At 44.2% G+C, this 22,331-nt stretch overlaps 1 protein-coding gene across 3 annotated transcripts in view; it reads right to left on the bottom strand.

The window, feature by feature from the left end:
• Nucleotides 1-22,037, bottom strand: part of LOC310836915 (glutamate receptor 3) — a 210,259-nt gene extending 188,222 nt beyond the window's left edge. For 2 of the 3 annotated variants that reach the window (XM_083722847.1, XM_083722846.1), the window contains exons 1-2: nt 21,196-22,037; nt 18,382-18,540 (exon numbers count right to left, since the gene is read on the bottom strand). In XM_083722847.1, coding sequence (XP_083578973.1) covers nt 18,382-18,540; nt 21,196-21,286 — 250 coding nt within the window. In that variant the 5' untranslated portion in view covers nt 21,287-22,037. The remainder of the gene's footprint in view (nt 1-18,381; nt 18,541-21,195) is intronic. The other variant, XM_083722848.1, reaches the window with a different exon arrangement.
• Nucleotides 22,038-22,331: the final 294 nt, after the last annotated feature.

The raw sequence follows: 22,331 nt of genomic DNA on the forward strand, positions 1-22,331 counted from the left end.
TATGTGCAAAGGTGAATTTACTAAGCTTCATGTGAGCTGGAGATCGGAACTAAAAGATCAGCATATTCTGAATGTACAATGCGTACATGGGGTGTATCTTGATCACTGGAGCTTCCACTGAATGAAACCAAACAGACCAAGCACTGACTCAACAACTGGCAAATCTTAAAGATCATCCAAGCGGTGCTGGAAACACTGCACAGGTACAAGTGTGCATCAAGAATACTTAATGGGTGGTACTCAGGCACCATTAAGTTTTCAACACCCATTTTTGGCAGTTCTTTCTTCATAATAGTGCACACATCCACCACTCACTGGGTCATAGGAGACCCGGTCCATAGCCCTAGAGAGATGTGGCCACAGGATCAAGACTTCAGATAATTAATAAACTCGAGATAGAGAGATAGCTAGTATGGGGAAAGTTCAATAAACGAGCCTATGCCATATGTGTTGAATCCCTGATGAACGGAGATTCAGTCACTGGGATTTGCCTGAAGCTGGCAAGAAATAGTGGCAAAGGAGAGTGGAAAGGGTTGGCTGAAGATCTGCCCTAGGGCAAGTGTAGTAAGGAGCAGGACACAGCCAAAGAGACTAAGGTAGGTTGAGGTTGCAAGGAGGCAAGGAACAGCTAGGATGGAAAATAGGCTCAGGGTTAACAAGAACATGGTTGGAAGTCTTAAGAAGCATACCATAAGAACATAAGTAAAGCTCTGCTAGATCAGGCCAATGGACCATCTAGTCCAGCATCTTGTTCTCACAGTGGCCAACCAGATGGCCATGAGAAACTCACAAGCAAGACCTGAATGCAACAGCACTCTCTCTATTTGTGATTCCCAATGACTGGTATGCAAAGACACCTCTTCATGACTTGTGCCCACTAATAGCCTTTTTCATGAATTTACCTGACGTTGGTACCTCTTATGGAAATAGTTTAAATATGCACTGTGTGAAGAAGTAGTTCTTTAGTTCACCTGAATTTTCCAGCATTCAGCTTCCTTGGAAATGACATGTTCCTCAGGCAAAGAGGGCTGGTGACAACTTGAGAAGCATTTCTACCCAGCAAAAAGGAAAGAAAGAGTGCAGGAAGGAGAAATTTGTTCTCAGAAGATTTATTACAGTTCAGTGTGCTTCGGAACACAAGGTTCCTTCTTCAGGAGCGGTCTGTAGAATATCTGAAACAGCTTACACAATATATTTCTGCCTGTCTGGCATCATGGCTTATGCATGCCCTATAAGAATCAGATGTCCGAAATCAGCACAAGCCAGAATCCCGAGGAGATTTCCAGGCAACCGGTGCCCTCACACTGCAGAATCATCACATGAGCACTGCTGCCCTTGATCACAGCTTCCAATCGTGCCAGCTTGCATTCTGTGCCAATGCTAATCAATAGTGAAAGGGATAAAAAGAACGTTAGCTCTTAAACTGTTCATAATTAGGCCTTGGAGTATAAAATAGGCCCTTCTTTTCAGTGTGAATGTTAGAGGCTCACCCATTTCTTTGTGGTTCTGCCCCCTGTGGCTCCAGGGACACAGATAGATCACAGCTTGCACTGTAAAGCTTTTCTTACCAGCCGACAAGGCTGAATCTGTTCTAAAAAGAAAGCTTTTTTATTTTATTTTTTAAAGATATATATGTAAAGCAGCTACATTTTCAGGAAACCATTAAATCTTTGGGAATCTCCACAGCTGTCAGACTTTGATTCCTGGCACAAGCATATCAGGGTCTGATTTGGTTTGCTTCATTCCTAGTCTGTACCAACCCTCATAGACTTTTGCATACCCTTTGCATACACAACAGTCAGTGTATACAAAATGAATTCATGCACCACACAGCACACATTGCTTATCATGATGTTCCATCACTGTGACGTTGATTAAAAGTTAACCAGTCACAAACCACAAATTAAGAACATAAGATGAGCCTGTTCAATCAGGCCAATGACCCACCTAGTCCAGCATTCTTGTCTCACAGTGGCTGACCAGATGCCTGTAGGAAGCCTGCAAACTGGACATGAGTGCAATGGCATACACCCCAACTGTGACTCCCAGCAATTGGTATTCAGAGGCATTATGCCTCGACAGTGGAGGCAGAACATAGCGATCCCAGCTAGTAATTGTTGATAGTGTTAGCCTTCATGAATTTGTCTAATCCTCTCTTAAAACCATGCTAGTTGATGGACATCATTGCCTCCTGTGGGGGTGAGTTCCATAGTTTAATTATGCGTTGCATGAAGAAGTACTTTCTTTTGTCTGTCCTGAATCTTCCAGCATTCAGCTTCATTGAGTGTCCATGAATTCTAGCATTATGAGAGGGGGAGAAAACCATTTCTCTATCCACTGTCTCCATGCCATGCATAATTTTATAAACTTCTCTCATAGGAAACCTAAATGGCCTCGGTCCAATATATCTGAAGGAGCGTCTCCCCCCCACCCGCCGTTCTACCCGGACACTGAGGTCCAGTGCCAAGGGCCTTCTGGCGGTTCCCTCCCTGTAAGAAGCCAAGTTACAGGGGACTAGGCAGAGGGCCTTCTTGGTAGTGGCACCCACCCTGTGGAATGCCCTCCCACCAGATGACAAAGAGATAAACAACTACCAGACTTTTAGAAGACATCTTAAGGCAGCCCTGTTTAGGGAAGGTTTTAATGTTTGATGCATTACTGTATTTTAATATTTTGTTGAAAGCTGCCCAGAGTGGCTGGGGAGGCCCAGCCAGATGGGCAGGGTATAAAAAAATAAATTATTATTATTATTATTATTATTATTATTATTATTATTATTGACTCCATATGTCATTGGATTCCAACTCCCAACAGCCCTAGCCAAAATGCCCACTGGCCAAGGATAATGGAATTTATTTGTTGTTTATTTATTGTGTCAAGCAGTGGACCAGGAAGAATCTCACTGGCAAATGATACCTAGCTGATTTGCATTGATATCATCATCATAATTATGATTTTCAAGACCCTCACTAGTACGGCAAAGAGTAAAGTACATTTTGTATTGTGACTATATGCATCTTTTCTCAGTAGTCAATCTCAACAAGTTCTAGAAGCAAGTCCTCAGTGTGTTGAAGAATTAAGAAACATAAAAGAAGATGCAGAGGCATCTCTGTAGAAAATGCCACAGCAGCTGGAAATCTGTTGTCACCATCAACACCAGTAATTCACCAACAAAAGAATGCAAACTAGCTTTCACTATCAGCTGGAACTATACAACCAGCCAGTATAAACCTGCCTTTTATGACTGCAGCCTTGGTCTGGAAACTGAGCTCTGTTCCAATCTCCTGTGAAAACATCAGAAAACCAAACAAAACTGGAATATTTGGGAGAAAGTATCTAAGAATGTAGGTTCTGAATGTGTGTTGGCATGTTGGATCCTGCCATTGTAGTGAATCTGGATGGATGGCATTCAGATGTTCATAGTCTTTTCGACACCTGGAAAGAAGCATAGTTAATGTTGGTCCACCAGTGATGTCCACAGCTGACCCTCAGCTACCTTTGGGAGGAACAAGGTGGCACTGCATATATATTTTGTTTAATTTCATTGTTCCACAGTAGTACCCTTGAGTGAAGGGCAGATTATAAAGAGTTCCTGATAAATAAGTAAATAATTTGTGGGGTCTTGGCTCACTTCCTCTGATTTAGGACACCAGCTATAGGATACAGTCATCTCAAAGGGCCAACTTCTCTCATGGAAAAGCAACAAAAAAGGATCAAAGCCATGCTGATGCAAGACAAAAAGCAATTATCCCACAAAGAGTTAAGGTATCAAATTCCAGGTAAGTTTCAAATGTCTGCATTGTCTCTCAGGAGACCACGGTACAGCAGATATAAAAGCAGCTCCTTCCACTCTTTTTCTCTTTGTTAACATCTGGTAGATCTTAAAAACTCATTTCATAAGGAGCACCCGTCCTGCACCAATTGGCTTTGCCCGTTAGTGTATTTTGGGGTGTGTGGTCTGGACTTCCTTTTAGTTGTTACTGATGCCATAGACACCAGCATATTTCAACAAGAGGCCTCGTTCTTGGATTTAAATAGCTAAAAAGTTGCTCAACATACAATAGTGGGTCTGGGGACTCACTAAAAAAAGCGGGTCCTTGCGGTTACAAATAGACTTCTACTTCAAGGTTTGAAGGCTAAACACCCACCATACTTTACTCAATGGTCTGAAGATTTTACTGCATTTTTTAAAAAAAATATTTGGAGGTATCTATCTCATTTGTATATCTATTTGGACATATTGACAACACACACACATATATATCGGGGTTGATTCTTATTGATGTCAGCTGACAACCCTTCTTTCTTTTCACTATATCTGCAAACAATGAAATTAAAAGTGGTGGCGACTACCACCACGCAATGCTGATCCTGAGAGCCATCTGTAGGCTATTTCATTCATACTGCTGGAGTGAATTGGGGGCATTGTGTGTATTTACAATGGTAGGTGGGTTACACACGCCAGTGTAGAATGCAGCACTACTGCTGGTGGCTGTCTGTAGATAAGCCTGCATATTGCTTTGCCAGGCTCCTCCAAAACTGGTGCCAAGGCTGTCCAAGGAAATGTCACGCCACATTCCATACCACCTGCAGGATGCCATTCTAGATGGATACTGCTTCTACTAACGTTTGAAGAAAGGAGACAGATTTCTTTAAATAGTTTAATGATGACCTTCCAAAAATGACCCTTCAACTTGCCTTATCTTGTACTAGATATACAAATCCATAATACGAATTACTGTCACCCTCTAACTGTACTCAGCACAGAGGAGGATGCCAATTGTGGATGACATGCCATTTGCCTGGTTGCTATCACACTCTCCATCCTTCCAAGCCAGTGGATATTGTTTTATAAAACTTACTCCCAAGGCAGCCCCCAACATTCTAATGAATGTAGAATAAGGTAGTAGCTCCTGAAGGACACACACAGTTCCTCTGAAGGCCTGTACATACATTTTGCTGAATCAGCAGCTCGTCGCCTTGGGTAAGAACATTTCAGCCAGCTTTCACACAGTGATCTGTCCAAGGTTCTGACTGCACATGCCTCGTCTAAGCCAGACCCTGATTTACCAAACTGCTAAAGCCATATCAGCACTACACATTTAAAGCACCATCATATTACTTTAAACAGTCATGGTTTCCCTCAAAAAATCATGAAGACTGTAGTTTGTTAAGGGTACTGAGAGTTGCCAGGAGACGCCTTTCCCTCACTGAGAACAATCAATCCCTCTTTTCAATAAGCTCTCTGAGGAGAATCAGGGTCTCCTAACAATAATTCTCAGCACCTTTAACAAAATGAGGTTCCCAGCATGGGGACTAAGCTGCCTGCCAATATATGGCAACAGTGTTCCAGTCCAGCTACTCTGTGAACCCTGAGACCAGCTGCACAGGACATCCACTGTATTTTTCCATGCATTTGGCACAGTGTTTATAAAGGAAACCTACTGCTCAGGTCCTAAATTTTAGCAGGTAGAAGGAGAGCTAATGTATCTACATTCCGACAAGTAACAGGAAGAATGGAAGTATGCTGACTTGTGATGTGACATTTTTGGCGTTTTTTCCTCTCCCCTTTTGGTAAGCATTAAATTATATGCATGCTGAGAAAAGCAAATATCCCATGGTGGCTCGATGCAGGAGACTTCCTCAATCTGCTAATTATATTCATCTAAAGTTTCTCCAAGGGTGACCTAATCTGAATTGCAATGAAAATGTCAACCTTGAAGCCAGAGTTAGCATTGCCTGATATTTCAGATGTGTAAAAGAGGTTGATGACAGGGCTGCTCTTTTGACATTAAGCAAAGGTAATTAGACAACGAGAAGTTTGGCAGCTTCAAAACAAATGCAATCAATATAGCAAAACTGAGAAGCAGCAGAGGGGAAGCTGTGGTCACCTACCTGGTCCCTCTCCCCATGTGACAGCAATTCCCTTTTGTTCCAGTTTTCTGGCCTTTTGTTTATTTCAAATCAGCCACTCAATTTGGGAGTATTCAGGGGAAGGTCATATTACACAGTGACCCAATAGGCAAAACATGTGAAGTGCATTAGTGTTGGTGTTTTAAGAAGAAGGAAAATGAGTGGTAATGTCACCTTCAAAAAGTTTAGTAATTATTTGGTACTACATTCACTGGATCCAAATCAAGCCAATACAGCTGCTTGTTGTAACTAATGGATCCTACCTAGGGCAATCTTATTTTCCTGTGTGGTCCCAACCGAAGCGGGGGATTTGTAACAGTCAAAAGGTTAGTTGTTGACAAACACAGGATGCTGAATTATATAACTGGTTCATCCAGTTCAATATTTTCTGCACATACTGGCAAAGGCTCTTCGGAGTTTCAGAGAGGAATCTCTACCAGCCCTAGCTGGAGAAGCTAGGGATTCAACCTTCAGCCTTTTGCATGCAAAGCATAAGCTCTGCCACTGAATCATGACCCTTCCCTTAACTCAGGGTAGATAAACATGTTTCATGCCAACTCCTTTCAGCACCAGGCAGCACTGCCAGTGGTCAGGGATGATGGGAGATATTAGCATCCCAGATATTGTTAGACAACAAGTTCCCTATCATTGTCCTAATTGGAGCGTGTCCAGCAGAGGGCAACTAGAATAGTGAGGACGTCTGGAAACTAAGTCTTATGGAGTTGGGTTGGTGGAGCTGGGTAAGTTTAGGCAGGAGAAGGGAAGATTAAGAGGAAATATTACAGCTGTGTTTAAATATAGGGCTGCCATACAAGTATTGTCATAAGGTAGATGGAGCAGGCTTGCAAGGAAAGATTTCAGATAAGCTTTAGGAGAAATTTATAGCAGTAAGATTTGTTCAACATTAGTCTCAGGACATGTCCTTTGCTGGAGATATATCAGTAAAGTCTGGGCAGTCATCTTTCTGTGGCTGCACTGCGCATTTTCGTTCCTGCATTGCGTAGGGGTTGTTGTTTATATTATTTATACCATTATGTGCCAAAATGTGTTAGATTAGATGACTTCCAAGGTCCCTCACAACTCTCTAATTTCAAATTGTAAGCTTAGTTTGATCAGTCATTGTGCATGCATTAAAAAATACAAAAAAAATTAAACACTTTTCGACAGGTGTGATTGGCTCTCCATGTATTACTGAGCAGTAACTCCCATCATGCCATACCTGCTGGGATATTTTAGCAATATCAAGAAAGCCAAATGTTCTCCAGACCTGCATTACGTACCATTGCAAAAGGAAAGTCCCAATGCAGGTTCCTGCTATTTATTCAAATGGGAGATTCTCTCTCCCTACTCTAAACCTTCAGTTTAAAATAGCCATTTATGTTGAGCACTCTGTTTTCACCTTGCTTGCCATGCCTCTCTATGCTCCCTTGGATCTGAACTGCTGTCTTCTGTATCAAATTTGTCAAAGATTTGGCTTGCTGTTGCAGCCCTCTCATGTGAATATTCCCAGTGGGCTTGGGTCTTGTTCCTCCTGAAGTCAATGGGAAATAAAACTCTCAAAGACCTCAGAGGATGAAAGTCCCCAGGCTTCTTGTCTAAGTAAGAACTCAGGCTCTTTCTGCTCCAGTGAAGAATACTCAAAACATAAGAAGTAAAGCTACAAGCACTACTGGCCATACTCATCTTAGAGAAATGCAGTTCACATTTTGCATCAAACATACTGAAAAGGTTCTCAGATGCAGATGGTCAATAATAAGACAAGCAGATGCCCAGGCCTTTGCAAAACACTGGGGGAACATCTTCAGAATTCATTTAAGGTACTTTTACACCACTTTAACTGTCATGGCTTCCCCAAAAAAATCACGGAAACTGTAGTTTGTTAAGGGTGCTGGTAATTTTAGCTGTGTAAGCTGTACAAGTCCTAACAATTCGCAGCACTCTTAACAGACTACAGCTCCCAGGATTTTTTTTAGAGTGGGGAACGCCCTGGCTGTTAAAGTGGCATAAGGTAAAGGGACCCCTCACCATTCGGTCAAGTTGTGGCCGACTCTGGGGTTGCAGCACTCATCTCGCTTTATTGGCCGAGGGAGCCGGCGTACAGCTTCTGGGTCATGTGGCCAGCATGACTTGACTAAGCCACTTCTGGCGAACCAGAGCAGCACACGGAAACGCCGTTTACCTTCCCGCCAGAGTGGTACCTATTTATCTACTTTCACTTTGACATGCTTTTGAACTGTTAGGTTGGCAGGAACAGGGACTGAGCAATGGGAGCTCACCCCGTCGCAGGGATTCGAACCAGCGACCTTCTGATCAGCAAGTCCTAGGCTCTGTTTAACCCACAGTGCCACCTGCGTCCCTGTTAAAGTGGCATAGCACTGCTTTAATTTATGATGTGAGTGTAACCTGGGAGAATTTAGTCTTGGGGACCATATGCGGTATATAAATGATGAAAATATGTCTCTAGTCATTCACAGGTCATCAACACACCAGCAGTCCTTGTTTGTATTTTACAGGTGAGTAGCTACAGTCAAGTGTGTCCATGGACAGACAGATTTATGAACCACTGACTTTAAGGGTGGCTTCATCTGTATCAAAGCCTTTGCACCTGTCACCACTTCTTCTTGTTGCTGTGAATTCATCTTTAGCAAGGCCAGAGATTGGTCAGAAACTTAATGAGATCCAGATAGCAGGAGGAGAAGTAATCATGGAGCATCATGCTAATTGTAACTGCAGCAGTACAGGAGCGTAAGGGAGGAGAAGGGCACTAACTAAAACAGGTGCAGGGAACCTTTGGTCCTCCAGATGCTTATGGACAACTTCCATCAGCTCTAGCAAGCATAGCCAATGGCCAGGGATGCTGGGAGGCATAGCTCAGTAACAGCTGGAGGACCACATGTTCACCACACCTGCACTAACATAAAGACTGGGTTAATTGATGCCATTATCATTTAAAACTAAGCAGAAGCCCCCAATCTGGCTGGTGTCTGGATGTCTGGGACAACACAGGAGCCCTATATAAACTGAGCTTCTCAAAACGTAACCCACATTAGAGTGTCTTAGTAGGGAGGGCCATCCTTTGACGTACTTAAGAGTGATTTGCACTTTCAACTGCTAGCCCTGTCCTCTCTCTCTCCTCCCCTTCCTCTGTTAATTCCCTTAAAACAGAGGCATCTTGGGCAGCAGTGAAATGACCAGTTTGCATCATCATTGCTTTACCAGCTGGCTTAAAAGAGAGAGAGAGAGAGAGAGAGAGAGAGAGAGAGAGAGAGAGAAAACACCCAGAGGCAAGGAAAGCAAGTTGTTTGTCCAGTGGAAACAGAAAATGAGGAACAGCAACAGACAAGAAAAGTGGTGCACATAGCAGGGAGTAAATGCATTTTTTTCTTATTTAAATGATCTCTCCAAATTGTGGGTCATATCATGTCCTGTAATACTATTCACCACATCAAAACATGCCAAGTTTTTGTTTTGTAAAACCCCATCCCTCTGAATGCTTGAAAACGAATTGAAGAGGGGGGGTGTGGAACACACCACACCACTGAGTAGAAATAGTGAAGAAAAGCTACAAAACCCCCCATTTGATGAGAAGCACCCAAACAAACATCTAAATGGATCTCGGCAAACAAGGATAATTAGGTAATTATGCTCTTTTTCCCTTTGGTTGGCAAAGGAGGAAATGCCATGGCATCTGCATCTAGGATGCAGACAGATCAACATTTGTTATCTCTCTTTGTGGGCTAGCTGAAGATTTTGAACAGATACCTACAAGGAAATTTAATAAGAGGAATGAGAATAGAGGGTGGCCTGCAGATTGGTCAAGGTGGCTAGCTGTTGATGAGAGATCATCTGCATCGTGCAGCTAAAGCTTTTAAAAATAGGCCCACCTTCACTAAGATCAACCAATTTTCTTGCAGGGTTTTAAGTATTAAAGCTAACCCTTTTCCCTAGGAAAATTCCAGAGCGGGGTGGGTGAAGTAACCCAAGGCTTGGGTTTCTAAATATCCCCTGCAAATGGTGCGTAATCCAAGACCACATTTGTTGACCATAAAGGTGTACAACAGCCCTTTTTTTTTTGCGATGACAGTGCAGAGAGAGAGAGAGAATATGCGATCTGAGTGCTAATGAGCTGACACTGCAGTGGCTGGAGCAATGTAGTGTAGTGCACTACAAGAGCAGAACAGAAAAAGACACCAGCAGTGCTTTATTTTGAGGGAATAGGAGCAACAGAACGTTAAACATAATTGAAAACCTAACAGTAAAAGACACCGTTGGAGGTTTTGAATTAAACTCAGAGAGAGGGAATACACACACACACACACACACACACACACAGGTAGACATGCTAGGGATGGAATTATGCATTTAAGCTGCTCTGTCTCAATATACTCCAACAAAGACGTCTCACTTCAAATGTGAGCTGAACCCTGCAATGCCTCTGTATCCACCTGCTTACATTGACTTATGCACTCGTCAGACTTGCAAAGCAAGTTAGCAGCTTCATTTGGCATTTCCCACTCCCCAAGGAAGAGAGAGAACCCAAAGCTGTAGAATGGTCACATTATTGCTAACAGAGCATTTGCTCATCTGATTGGTGTTGGCCTACACTGACTGGCAGTGGCTCTCCAAGGTTTCAGATAAGGAGACTTTCCCAGCCCTACCTGGAGATTCTGGGGGTTGGATCTGTTCAAAGCAGATGCTCCACCACTGAGCTACAGCTCAGTACAGCATCTCTCCTCTGTATCCCCAGATAGGTGTTAACACCAAGATAAGAAACATGGTATGCCAAGACAAAATACTACAGGTTTATGTAGCAAGTTAACTGGAAAAGGGGGGAGTGCTTACACACACACACACACACACACACACACACACACACACACACGATTTCATGAGATCAGAGTAGTTCTGCCTCTGAAAATAGATGATACCTTTTAGCGAATAGCCCATTTTCCCTTCCCTGTTTCCCCAGGTAAGTCTATGCTACCTCAGATGTGCACCAGGTTGCAGTAAACTGGATACGGCATAAGAAACAAGTTTTCTTCCTCCTTGATCAAATTAGAAAATGGTTTCAAAAGATCATAATTTCAGACCTTAGGACAATCTTCCTGGTATAAATGTTTCCTTATCATTCTGCCTCCACACTCGCAAATCTAGATTAGATCTCCGTTTATAGTTATATGACACTGCAAGCTGACCAGCCCTTAAGACACGCCCTGTTAAGTGCCAGAGCTCTGGGCACCCTGAAAGTGCCCTTGGTTACACCAGAGGGCAGAGTGAAGGTTGTACAGAAGGAAATTTCAGTCAAACAAGAAACTTTCTAACACTAATAACTGCTCAATAGCAGACCAGACTGCCTTGTGGGGCAGGGTGGGGGGCGCTATCAATTGCTGGAGTTATTTAAGCAGGAGGCTAGACATCTGCCAGGGTTGCTGTGGATGAAACATATGACCATTGCATCCCTGACTGATCCTTCACTGAGCAGAGTACTGCACCTGGATTCCTTGGGGAGGAAGGGCCATAGCTCAGTGACAGAGCATCTGCCTTGCATGATGAAGATCTCCAGTTCAATCCCTGGCATCTCCAGATACGGCTAGGAATGACTCCTGGTTTGAGACCCTGGAGAGTCACTGCTGGGTGGCTAATAATAATAATAATAATAATAATAATAATAAATTTATTTACTTAATTAATTTATATATTGCTCACCCCATAGGAAAAAATACATGTCATTTAAATATCCATTTAAAAATACTGATAGAAGCAAACATTGAAAACAAGGTGGCATTATTTTTAAAAAGCAAAATAACAAATAAAAACAGCAATAATTATCCGGCTATCTTTGGAATGCAAAATATTTTTATAGGCATTTTAACAACCCAGTGGGAATCAAATTTACACACACACACAAACAACAACCTGGGATGATTTTACCCTAGGATCAAATAGTGAAACTATTAGGGTGAAAACATCTTCAAATGTCTTTAGGAAGAACAATATACCACTTGATACCTTTACAAGTGCCCCAGCTGAAAGAGAATGGGGTGGTTAAAACAAAATAGGAACCAAGGACCTGAACATTTAGCACCATCCCAATTTAAAACATTATAGAATTCAGTGATAAAAGAATAATAGTAATCCGACCACCTTGTCCCTTGCAGTATTCATTATGTTGGGGCTCTATTTATAGTATAAACTTATATTGGTTTTATACCTATCACTCTAATTGCACCCAAGGAAGGTAATTTGGTAAAGCACTGAGTTTGTTCCCCAGCCACTCTTCGCAGAATTATATTTCCCAGAGTCCCCTAAGGAAGGGAATGTAACTACCAACCTTCCCTAACCTGGTGGTCTCCAGATCTTTGAGAATACAACCCCCATGGGCATGGGCTGCATGAAACTGGTGCTGAAGGGAACATGGCTATACTAGCTAAAGCTGATTGGATTTGTTCGAAACACCTGAATGGCGCAAGATTGGGAAAGGATGGACTAAACAGTCTGTTGAATCTGCAGTGCAGATAAACCCCAAATCACGGTAGAGTCACTGCAACTTTTTCATTTTCAGTTGCAAATATCAAAGGCAAATATCACATGGTAGCCCTTGAGGGTAGGTGATTGTCCAAGAGAAGCCACACAATTGTAGGAAAATGTATCCAAAACATAAAAAAGCATTAGCTCATTAATAAGGATAAGGGATTGGCAGTGGCTAATTTGTATACACTTTGGGGAACTAGGGCATATTTGTATGCATGAGCATTATGACTTTACAGAGACAAATTACTTTCAGATCTGACAATAGTAGTGGTCTTTCTGGATATTTATTTGTAGCTGCAAAGACTTCAGTGTTCAGTGGGCAGGACTGCAAATAATGTATTTCCACCCACTGTAATACATCGTCGACTGAGCTTTTTATTCCAGACAAGGTCACTTTTCCCTAGCCTTTCTTCTGTGGACGTAGCCACAGATGCTCCAGGAGAATAGGATGCGGGGGGGGGGGGGGAGAAAATGTTTACCTTCACATATCATATCAGATACAAATTTACCGGGCCACTTGCATTGAATAGTCTGTTGGAAGTCTACTGCCAAATAAAGAAACGTAACTTCTTTTCAAAAGGCATGTATGGAATTCCATTGACAGAAGATATGACAATGGCTTAGACAGTTTCCTTATACCATGTCAAACCACTGATCCATCTAGCTCAGCACAGCCTACACTGCTTAGCAGTGATTTCCCAATGTTTGTGATCTTCCCCAGCTCTATCTGAAGGTGCCATGAATTATACTTGGGATCTTCTGCATGCAAAGTGCATGCTCTTCCACCAAGTCACAGTCATCCCCCCTGAATTCAAGAGACAAGTTAAAGTATCCAACAGCAACTTTAGGCTGCAGAGACACCCATGATCTGAGGGAGTTTGCCACTGAATATCAGATACTTGAAACAAACAGGGGAAGGCTACTTTGTGTTTTGCCCTAAAGCTTCTCAGAAGGATGCCGCTGGCCGCTCTTTAAAGCAGGACATTGGACTAGGATTAGGTAAAGGTAAAGGGACCCCTGACCATTAGGTCCAGTCGTGACCGACTCTGGGGTTGCGGCGCTCATCTCGCTTTATTGACCGAGGGAGCCGGCGTACAGCTTCCGGGCCATGTGGCCAGCATGACTAAGCTGCTTCTGGCAAACCAGAGCAGCGCACGGAAATGCCGTTTATCTTCCCGCTGGAGCGGCACCTATTTATCTACTTGCACTTTGATGTGCTTTCAAACTGCTAAGTGGGCAGGAGCTGGGACCGAGCAACAGGAGCTCACCCTGTCGCAGGGCTTCGAACCGCCGACCTTCTGATCGGCAAGTCCTAGGCTCTGTGGTTTAACCCACAGTGCCACCCACGTCCCTGGACTAGGATTAGTGATGGGGAATTTGTGGCACTACATGCTTTTGCTAGACCACAACTCCCATCAGCCCTGACCATTGGTTATGCTGGCTGGGGCTATGGGAATTGGAATTCAGCTGTATTTGGAAGTCTGTAGCTTCTCATCTCTGGCCTGGATGGAACTCATGATCCAATATAGGGTGCAACTTGAGGAAAAATAAGCATGCTTTGGTTTCCTTTCCAAATGCTTAATTGCTAAAGCAGACTACATTGCCATAAGCAAGCATCAAATGTGCCCTATAATCACACTAACCACATGTATGGGCAAATAAGGGCAGCAACAAGCAACCAACAGTGCAACTCTGTGTTTACTCGAAATTAAGTGCACCTGGTGGGGCTTAGTCCTGGTGAAAAGAATTGCAGCTCCAGTGATGTTAAAATATGCAGTTGTGGAGGAGAAATACACCTTGGCATTACCATGTTATTTTCTAATTGGATTAGGGATGCATTCAGGAAGATCAAGCGCAGCTGCAACAAGTAATATAATGCATGATATATGCTCCTGAGCATTTAATAAACTGTTCAATTCCAGTCTGATTGGCGGTATTCAGAAGAGTGAAGATAAAGAACTGCTTCTCTCCAGGCACAATTAATGCATGGAGTTCCATGGCAAATATCGAGAATAGCTTTAAAGGGGGTTAGAAAAATGAGGATTGTGCACTGAGATATATAAAACCTCCAGGTTCAGAGGCAGCTTGCCACTGAATAGCAGTGAGGATGGGCTATTGCTTTTATGCTCAGGAGCACATGACTGGCACCCTCTTTTCTGAAGCTTCTAAAGCAGGATCTGCAATAAGATATTGCTAAGTTGAGAGCTCCTGCACTTGTGGTCTACTCCGTTCCAACCAGCCATGCCACCTCTCAAGATCACCCATTCCATTTGCCAGTTTTCTATTCCTCTGCCAACTGATGCTTAACATCCTGTGGCAATGGAGCATTCTCAGCCCTTACTGAACTGACAAGAAAGGACATTGCACTCTCTTAAAGCCTCCCCTCCTAAACATGGCAGTACCATGCTGGTTGGATGGTGCCTTGTAGCCTCCTTCCAGCAGCTCTTACAGCCCAGCTGGTGCCAAGCACATTGCTCTGCTTTCCTTTGGACCACATCAGCAAGGTCGAGGGTGGGGGGGTTGTGTTGTCTGTGCAGCGCAATACCTCTATATGCACTGCCCAGGCTTGGTCCCCAGGGACGTCACTTCAGTACTTCTACTGCAGTAGTTTGACTTCACTCCCAGAACTACGCTCTATTGTCTCTTGAGAAAGATGCCAACGTGGCAGTACCTCTTCCTTTTTTCAGTAACCTCATTTTGCCTACATACCCATTGTAACCAGATATCACTATTAGCTTATATAATGCTGCTGCGCTGGATGACTTTGGGGTTTGGCTGAAAGGGCTCTTATATTCTTAAATTGAGGGTAATTATAAGGCAGAATGATTACTTTGGATGCCACAGAAGAGCAGCAAGGGGCCAATTATTTTATCATTAGGTGTGTGTGTTTGTTTAACTGAAAGAAGAAGGAATGGTGTTTATTTTCCATCTCAGATCGACAAGTGTTTTAAACCAGCCTTGCAAGAGACTCTGGAGTTTTATTGAAGGTTTATTCTGCAACATGTTTTCAGTGCTGGCCCACCCAAAAGGCAAGCTGAGGTGACTGCTTCATGTGGTAGGAGTCACAGGGGCAGTAGATCCAGCCTCCAATGAATACATCACTCACTGCTGTGGTAGCAGCAATGGCTGTGGTGTGCTCCTCCTTAGCTGCCCCAACCCCAAGTCACCTGTACAGCAGTCTCGGCTAATAGGAAGTGCTGCTGCACCCCCCCCCCAAGTTCCTCTTGTAGATCTTTATTTTCCCCTTGTTCCTGATGATGATCTTCACTCACCCCTTCTTCCCTGAGAGGGGTGGGCACCATTTTGTGGTTTGCTTCAGGTGCCAAAATAGATTGGGCTGGCATGCTTTTGCCACAATATAAATGCACCAGTGGTGGATTTATTCTCCTCTATTAGTTTTTCTGTGATGCTTCCCAAATGCTGCCACATTATTGCTGACCTGAGGGCTTATAGAGCAACAAGGGTGGACAGAAACAAACATTTGGTGTATAGAATGTTACAGGTTTCAGCAGGAAGTTACAGAACATGTGCTGGTTGTAAATGAAGCAGTGAGACTGCTCCAAAACATTTGTAGGTACAAACAGTATTGGATGTGGGATCACTCAGGACTGTTCCAATAGCATCATGAACACAAATAATAATAATGTGTGCCATTAAAAGGACACCTTGAGGCACCCTTCATAGGATCCAAGCAGCAGTTTTGTGGGTTTTTTTTTTAAAGAAAGTAGTTAATAGCCAATTATCATAAAAGTACAGTGCCTTTAGTTTAAATCCATATAATTGATATTTTAAAGGAAACTATGTTTGAGATAGGGCCTCTTGAAGGGATTACACTCATTAAGGATTACTACTCAGATATGTGTTAAGAGAGCTGTTCAGGAAGGACAGGATTATTAAAATAAAACTACAAATCTAGACACAGGGTTTTATTGGGGGGCGGGGGTACTTGCCAAGTGATCAGAGAAACGAGTGTGTCCCGCTCTTGTGCCTTTAACATTGGAGAAACCAGCAGGTGTAGCTTTCCATAGCATTAAAAAAATCCTGCTAAGGTTCACACATATGTTGCTGTTATTGTCACAGTTTCAATGGTTTAAAAAACTGGGAACCTTCATCATAAACAGGACTATTGGAATTTTCATTTAAACTTCCAAAGAGCTTGAACTGTAAATCCTACACAAAACAAAACATAAACCAATAGGATGGAATTGCACAACTAGGAGCCTCCCTACAAGGGTCTGTGCAGCAGAAAAAAGGCTTTCTTAAAACTAAGCTCACACATTCTCAAAGCTCATTGCCCAATAATTTTCATGTCTCTGGGACATCTTGCAATAGGATCATGTTATTCTCCCACACACCACCATCACCAGTTCAATTGGAAGGTCCAGGGGAAACATTTTACACAAATGTTACCATGATAACAAATTGAATTATTTGCTTAAGAGTAAGGATTTCTTTCTTTCTTTCTTTCTTTCTTTTTTTCTTTCTTTCTTTCTTTCTTTCTTTCTTTCTTTCTTTCTTTCTAGAAAATGCCTTAAGGTAGGGAACAGCAACTGGTAGATGCAAGACCAAATCCAGCCTCCTTGCTGCCCACCAAAGCTTTTATAAAAAGAGGTGTAGCACCATCATACAGAGTGGTTTTGGGCAGCAGGGCATGAGAGCTGTGATGGTGTAGTGGTGGCTTCCAGATGTTCTTGAACTACAACTCCTATCATTGCTAACCATTGGCCATGCTGTCTTGGGCTGTTGGGAGCTGACAGTGTAAAAACACTTGGAAGATACCACTTTGGCTCACCTCCGGGCTGTAAGGTCCCTAGACTAGAACCAGGGAGACCCAGGTTTGTGTCACCCTGAACCTCTGGGAGGAAGGGGCAGGATATGAATCCCTTACATTTTAAAACCACCATCTAGTCTGCAAAATGTACCCTTGACCCAAGTGTACCTAATTGTCTGGTGTTCAAATAATCCAAGTCTGAAATCAAACACCAACTAAGCTTTCAGTGTGGAAGGTCACTGGAACTAAAAAGCCCTCCTTTTTTCTGCTCCCTAAACAGCTTCCTTGGATTTAAGATTAGAGGCTGGCATACAGCCAGAGATGCTCTTGTTGCTGTAAACGTCATCCCTCTCCCAAACAAAAACAGATGCCCAAATATTAAGATGGGCCTTCTAACAGGCTGCAATGTAACAGAATGTGGAACTCACTTGCTTTCCTTGACCACACTACATTAATTCCTTGTCTGATTGCCTCAGTCTCTCCCTCTCTAGTCACTCTTTTTCTCTTGTGAAACATCAAGAGCTATGAAAAACACACATGCATTTGCAGTGCTAATTTCTCCAGACTGTCAAGCTTTCTCCACCAATTCTCCTCCCACCCTTCAGTTCCTAGGGCATCCATCAGTTTGCACAGTCACACTGGTTTTTATCAAGGCATTCTCAGCAAGAAGAAATGCTATTTTTAAGGGAGAAGGAGGCCAGTAAGCCTATTTGCCTCTGCCACCCTCAAGGTCACTTCAAAAAGCTTCCTCCACATTTTGTTCCTGAGAGACATTATTTGTGAAATAATCCCCACCTACTTGCTCACACTCCTATCCATGCTGTTGCTAAATGCTGCTTATAATCTCCGCATCAAAGCAACAGAGGCACATGAAAATGTGTCTTACTTGGAATTGCTTCCATCAGATTTATTGGGGGGGAGGAGTGCTTGTGAAGGGGGGGGAGGGAGGCCAAACCATATTCATGATCCCAACAGTAACATGCATTAAAAATGCTGCAAGAGCAATTAATGATGTCTTGCTGCAATCTAGTTTTACCAAACATGATATGCAGTTCTAGATAGCTTTTCAGGGCAAGAGGGAGATAATGTGTTTGGATGGTGGAGTTGGGGAATCAGTCTATAAACAAGCAGCGGCTATAATATGAAAAATCCAGCTAGCTACTTACATGCATTTGTTACTGAAAAACTGTTGGAGGAATCCAGGTGGTCAACATGGTAGTTCAAGTGAAAAGGTTTTTCTGTAAAATTCTGGTTTGTGTTGTATAACTGTACAGCAAATCGGAATGCGCTGTGCTCCTGGACTGTGTTTCTCATGAAAAGTCCCCCTGTAAGGCAGAAGAAACAGCATTTGTTTATTTGCTTGGGTAAAAGAACCTGCATATTTTCAACTGTGTTGGGAATATGCTATGCTATTGATGCTTATTACCAAACATCACACAGCAAAAATACTATATTCCATATCTAAAGCAACGTATTCAAACATATAATGCAGCTTACAACTAGGGTTTATGTGAAACATGTACACACAATCTCTATCTCACTTGCAAGGTTGGAATCTTGTGCATGTTTACCTAGAAGTAAGCCCCAATGACTTCCAAGAAAACAGGGATAGGATTGGGCTTCTGTAGCCCAATACCATCTATGCTTACTCCAGAGCAAATCTCACTGAGTGTAGTGGGGCTTATTCCTAACCCACAGGTATGCATACAGTTGGTGCCTGCAGTCTATATGCCTCATATATGTTGGTGGCTCACAACAGAACCTTAAGGTATCATTTTAGGGCTTCGCGTTCAAACAAATACTTTAAACGAGCAAGCTGAAACAAATCCTACCAATATCACTATGGCTCCCCCCCCCAAAAAAAACCCTAAACATGCGCAGCCCATTCCTATGTTTGCTTACTTAAATGAACATATCACTACATTCAATGGGGCTTGTTCCCTGGTAATGATGCAGAAACCCGTCTGCAGCCTTACCTGGAAGGAGTCCCAACTGGTTCTTACTTCCAAGCAGGAATGCATAGGAAAGGACGTTTAACCCTGCCATCCTGTGCATGCCTACTTAGAAGTAAATCATCCTGAGTTCAATGGAGCTTATTCCCAGATAAGAGGGCACAGGATTGCAGTGTGATTACGGGCTTAAACTGTGGTGTAGATATACCCAAGAACACACACGCACCGAATTTAGTGGGACTTACTTCTGAGTACACACAGATAAAGATCAGATATGCATAGCATAAGGCTCTATGGAGCCTGGGGGCTAGCAGGCTTCTGCAAGGGTTTTAGGGTCAATCTGCTTGATATGTCTTGGCTCCAGGTAAGGGTTCAAAAACGTTCTGTTTTGGTCCCGGAGCAACACATAGCAGACACACGTTATGCACGGACAAAGTTTTGAACAGCAATGCGCACAGAGGTCTTCCCAACAAAGACGGGCACGGATCTCGCCTTGGAAGCAGTGAAGGAGAAGGCATTGGGGTGGACCCTTCAAACCGAACTTATTTTTGTTATTTCTATTGTGCGGGGGGGGGCAGGAAGTCAACCCCCCTTCCCCTCAGAGATGAAGAAAAAAAAAGACCATCTGCTTCAGCCGCAAGATGGTCCAAGGTTTAATCCCCAGCACCATCTCAGGGTAGGGCTGGAATAAGGACCCTCGAGAGCCACTGCCAGCCAGTGTAGACGGCAGTGAGTCAGATGGACCAATGGCCTGACTTCCAGCGCATCCATGGGATGCATTCCAAAGGAGCTTCCTATGCATCGCTTCCACCGTTGCCTGTTCCTTCTGCAGCCGTGTAGGGAAGGCTACAGCCGCAAACGGAAGGGGGGCGGGGGAGGAACCCTAACCGAGGTAAAACGGCGCCTTACGCTAAATGAATACAACGCTATTTTTAAACACGGCTTGGCATTTCTCAATGCCCCAGAACCCCAGTGGGAGGGAACTTTGCACTCCCACTCGCGGAACAGCCCCCCCCCCCCACTAAATACATTGGATGCAACGCTCGTTTGATGACATATGCAGGCAGACAAGGAATTGATTATTTTAGCCATCTGCCTGCACGCTCCCCTCCGTTTGTCCGCTCCAACCGCCCCCACTCCCCCCCCTCGCTCCATGCCAGCCCAACACACACACGAGACACCCGATGGATGGTTGTGCCATTTCCGATAGCTTGGTCCTATTAGTCTTGGCACATTCGGGTCCATCAGCTCACACACCGTCCCGTCCCCCCGTCCCCCCCGCGTCCCCCGCGTCTGCAAACAAGACAATGTTTAGAGGTTTTAGAAGAGCTGCGAGTTACAAAAGCGTACTCCATTAAACGGCAGAGTTACGTGCCTCGTGAATTTTGTTGAGTGGGGAGGGAAGAGAGGGGGAGAGGAAGTTTTGGATTCAGGTGGATTACGGGGGTAAATAGAGTGACAAGACACGGAGCCTCTCTAGCCCCCTTTTTGGGGGAAGGGGGGGAGATGAGTGAAAGTTTTGCTTTTCCATTGGGTGAGGGCTTACAGATAATTCTTTAACGAGAATAGCACCCCGATCGACGATCGAATCAAGAGGTGGGGTCTTTAACATAAATAAATCACGATTTCAAATGAGACTGCAAGTCTCATAGTACTGTTAATAATGGTACCGCAATCCAGGCTTCCGTCCCAGCGCTGCCCACCCTCGACCCATTATTAATCTGTCCAAAGGTATGCAGCGCTGCATTTTAATTTTAAAGCAAATGACAATTTCTTTTAGCGAGTGCCTGTCTTGGGGGATCCTTGCGGGAGTGGCGGTGGGGTGGGGGAGTGGAAAGAGGAAAGAAGTGGGGTACACGAGTTTGAGATGAAAAGGTAGGACCCCCCCCCCCCACATCGCCACTACTATCATCGACTTCTTTCAATCTTCTTTCAGTATAACCTTGAAGCGCTAATAATAATAATAATAATAATAATAATAATAATAATAATAATAAGGCGCTTTGGAAAGTGATAGGAGCTTCTTACCTATACTGATGGTGTTTGGAAAACCTCCGAGCGATTCCCCCAGAAGCCCCACCAGCATGAGGAAAATAGTTGGAGGCACCGGCTGACCCATATTAATATGATTTTTTCTTCTTCTTCTTCTGTTCGTCTAGTTTTCGTTTCGCTCGGTTCTTCTTCGGCCCCTGCAGTTCAGTCCCTACGACGAAACTGACCAGATGGGCATCGGCGCAAATGTGGGGAGCCTCAGAAGTAAGACCCCCTTCCTTCCTTTCTTCCTTCCCTCACTCCCTCCCGTTCTTCGCCCTCCTTTTCTCCCTCGTTCCTCCCTTCTTCACTCCAGCCTGAAAAGGCTCATTGGCTTGGAGGAGCTTGCAGCGCAGCCGAGCTGGGACTACGCTTGCCTCTCCCCCTCTTCCCCTACGCAAAGATGGTGGGGCGAGCCAAGCAAACGATCGCCCCCACCTCGCTAGCCTGCCTGCCTTTCCCCCACCCAAAGAGCGAGCCGCCCCTGATCGGGCCACGCGGGGGCTCACAGCTCAAACTTCATCTGCTGCCGCTTGAGCGCGGGTCGTCCCCCTTTCACGCTCCCCGCACGAACTGCCGCAAGAGCCCCGCAAAACGCGGCGTCTCGATGTGTGTCAGTTTCACCGGCAAGTGAGTGAGAGAGAGAGGCAGGCGGGCTGCTGCTGCAACGCCGGGAGATGCGATCAATGGCAACACACCGAGGCTCACGTGGACCTTCCTTTAAAGCTGGCCCCTTTAAAGCTGCATTGACTCTTTCTCGCATTCCATCTCTGGGAGGAGGAGGGGGAGAAAGGAAGGAAGAGAGGGAGAGAAAGAAAAGAGGGAGGTATAGCCAAGAGACAGGGCGATGGCACGAAGGGGAGATGAGAAAGGTGGGGGGAAGAGAGGGATTGCGGGAGAGAAAGGCAAGGCAGGCACACGGAAAGGTGGGGGTGAGGAGTGTTAGGAAACATATTCATTTAGTCCATCTAGCTCAGCATTGTCTGCACTGAGTGGCAGCGGCTCTCCAAGGTTTCAGGCAGAGGACATTTCCCCTGCCCTCCCTGGAGATGCCAGGGATTGAACCTCTGGGCCTTCTGCATGCAAAGCAGGTTCTCTATCACCAAGCTAAGGCTCTTCCTGCTCTCCCCAGG

The sequence above is a fragment of the Podarcis gaigeae genome (genome assembly GCF_964106915.1).
Source record: "Podarcis gaigeae genome assembly, chromosome: Z".
Taxonomy (NCBI): Eukaryota; Metazoa; Chordata; class Lepidosauria; order Squamata; family Lacertidae; genus Podarcis; species Podarcis gaigeae.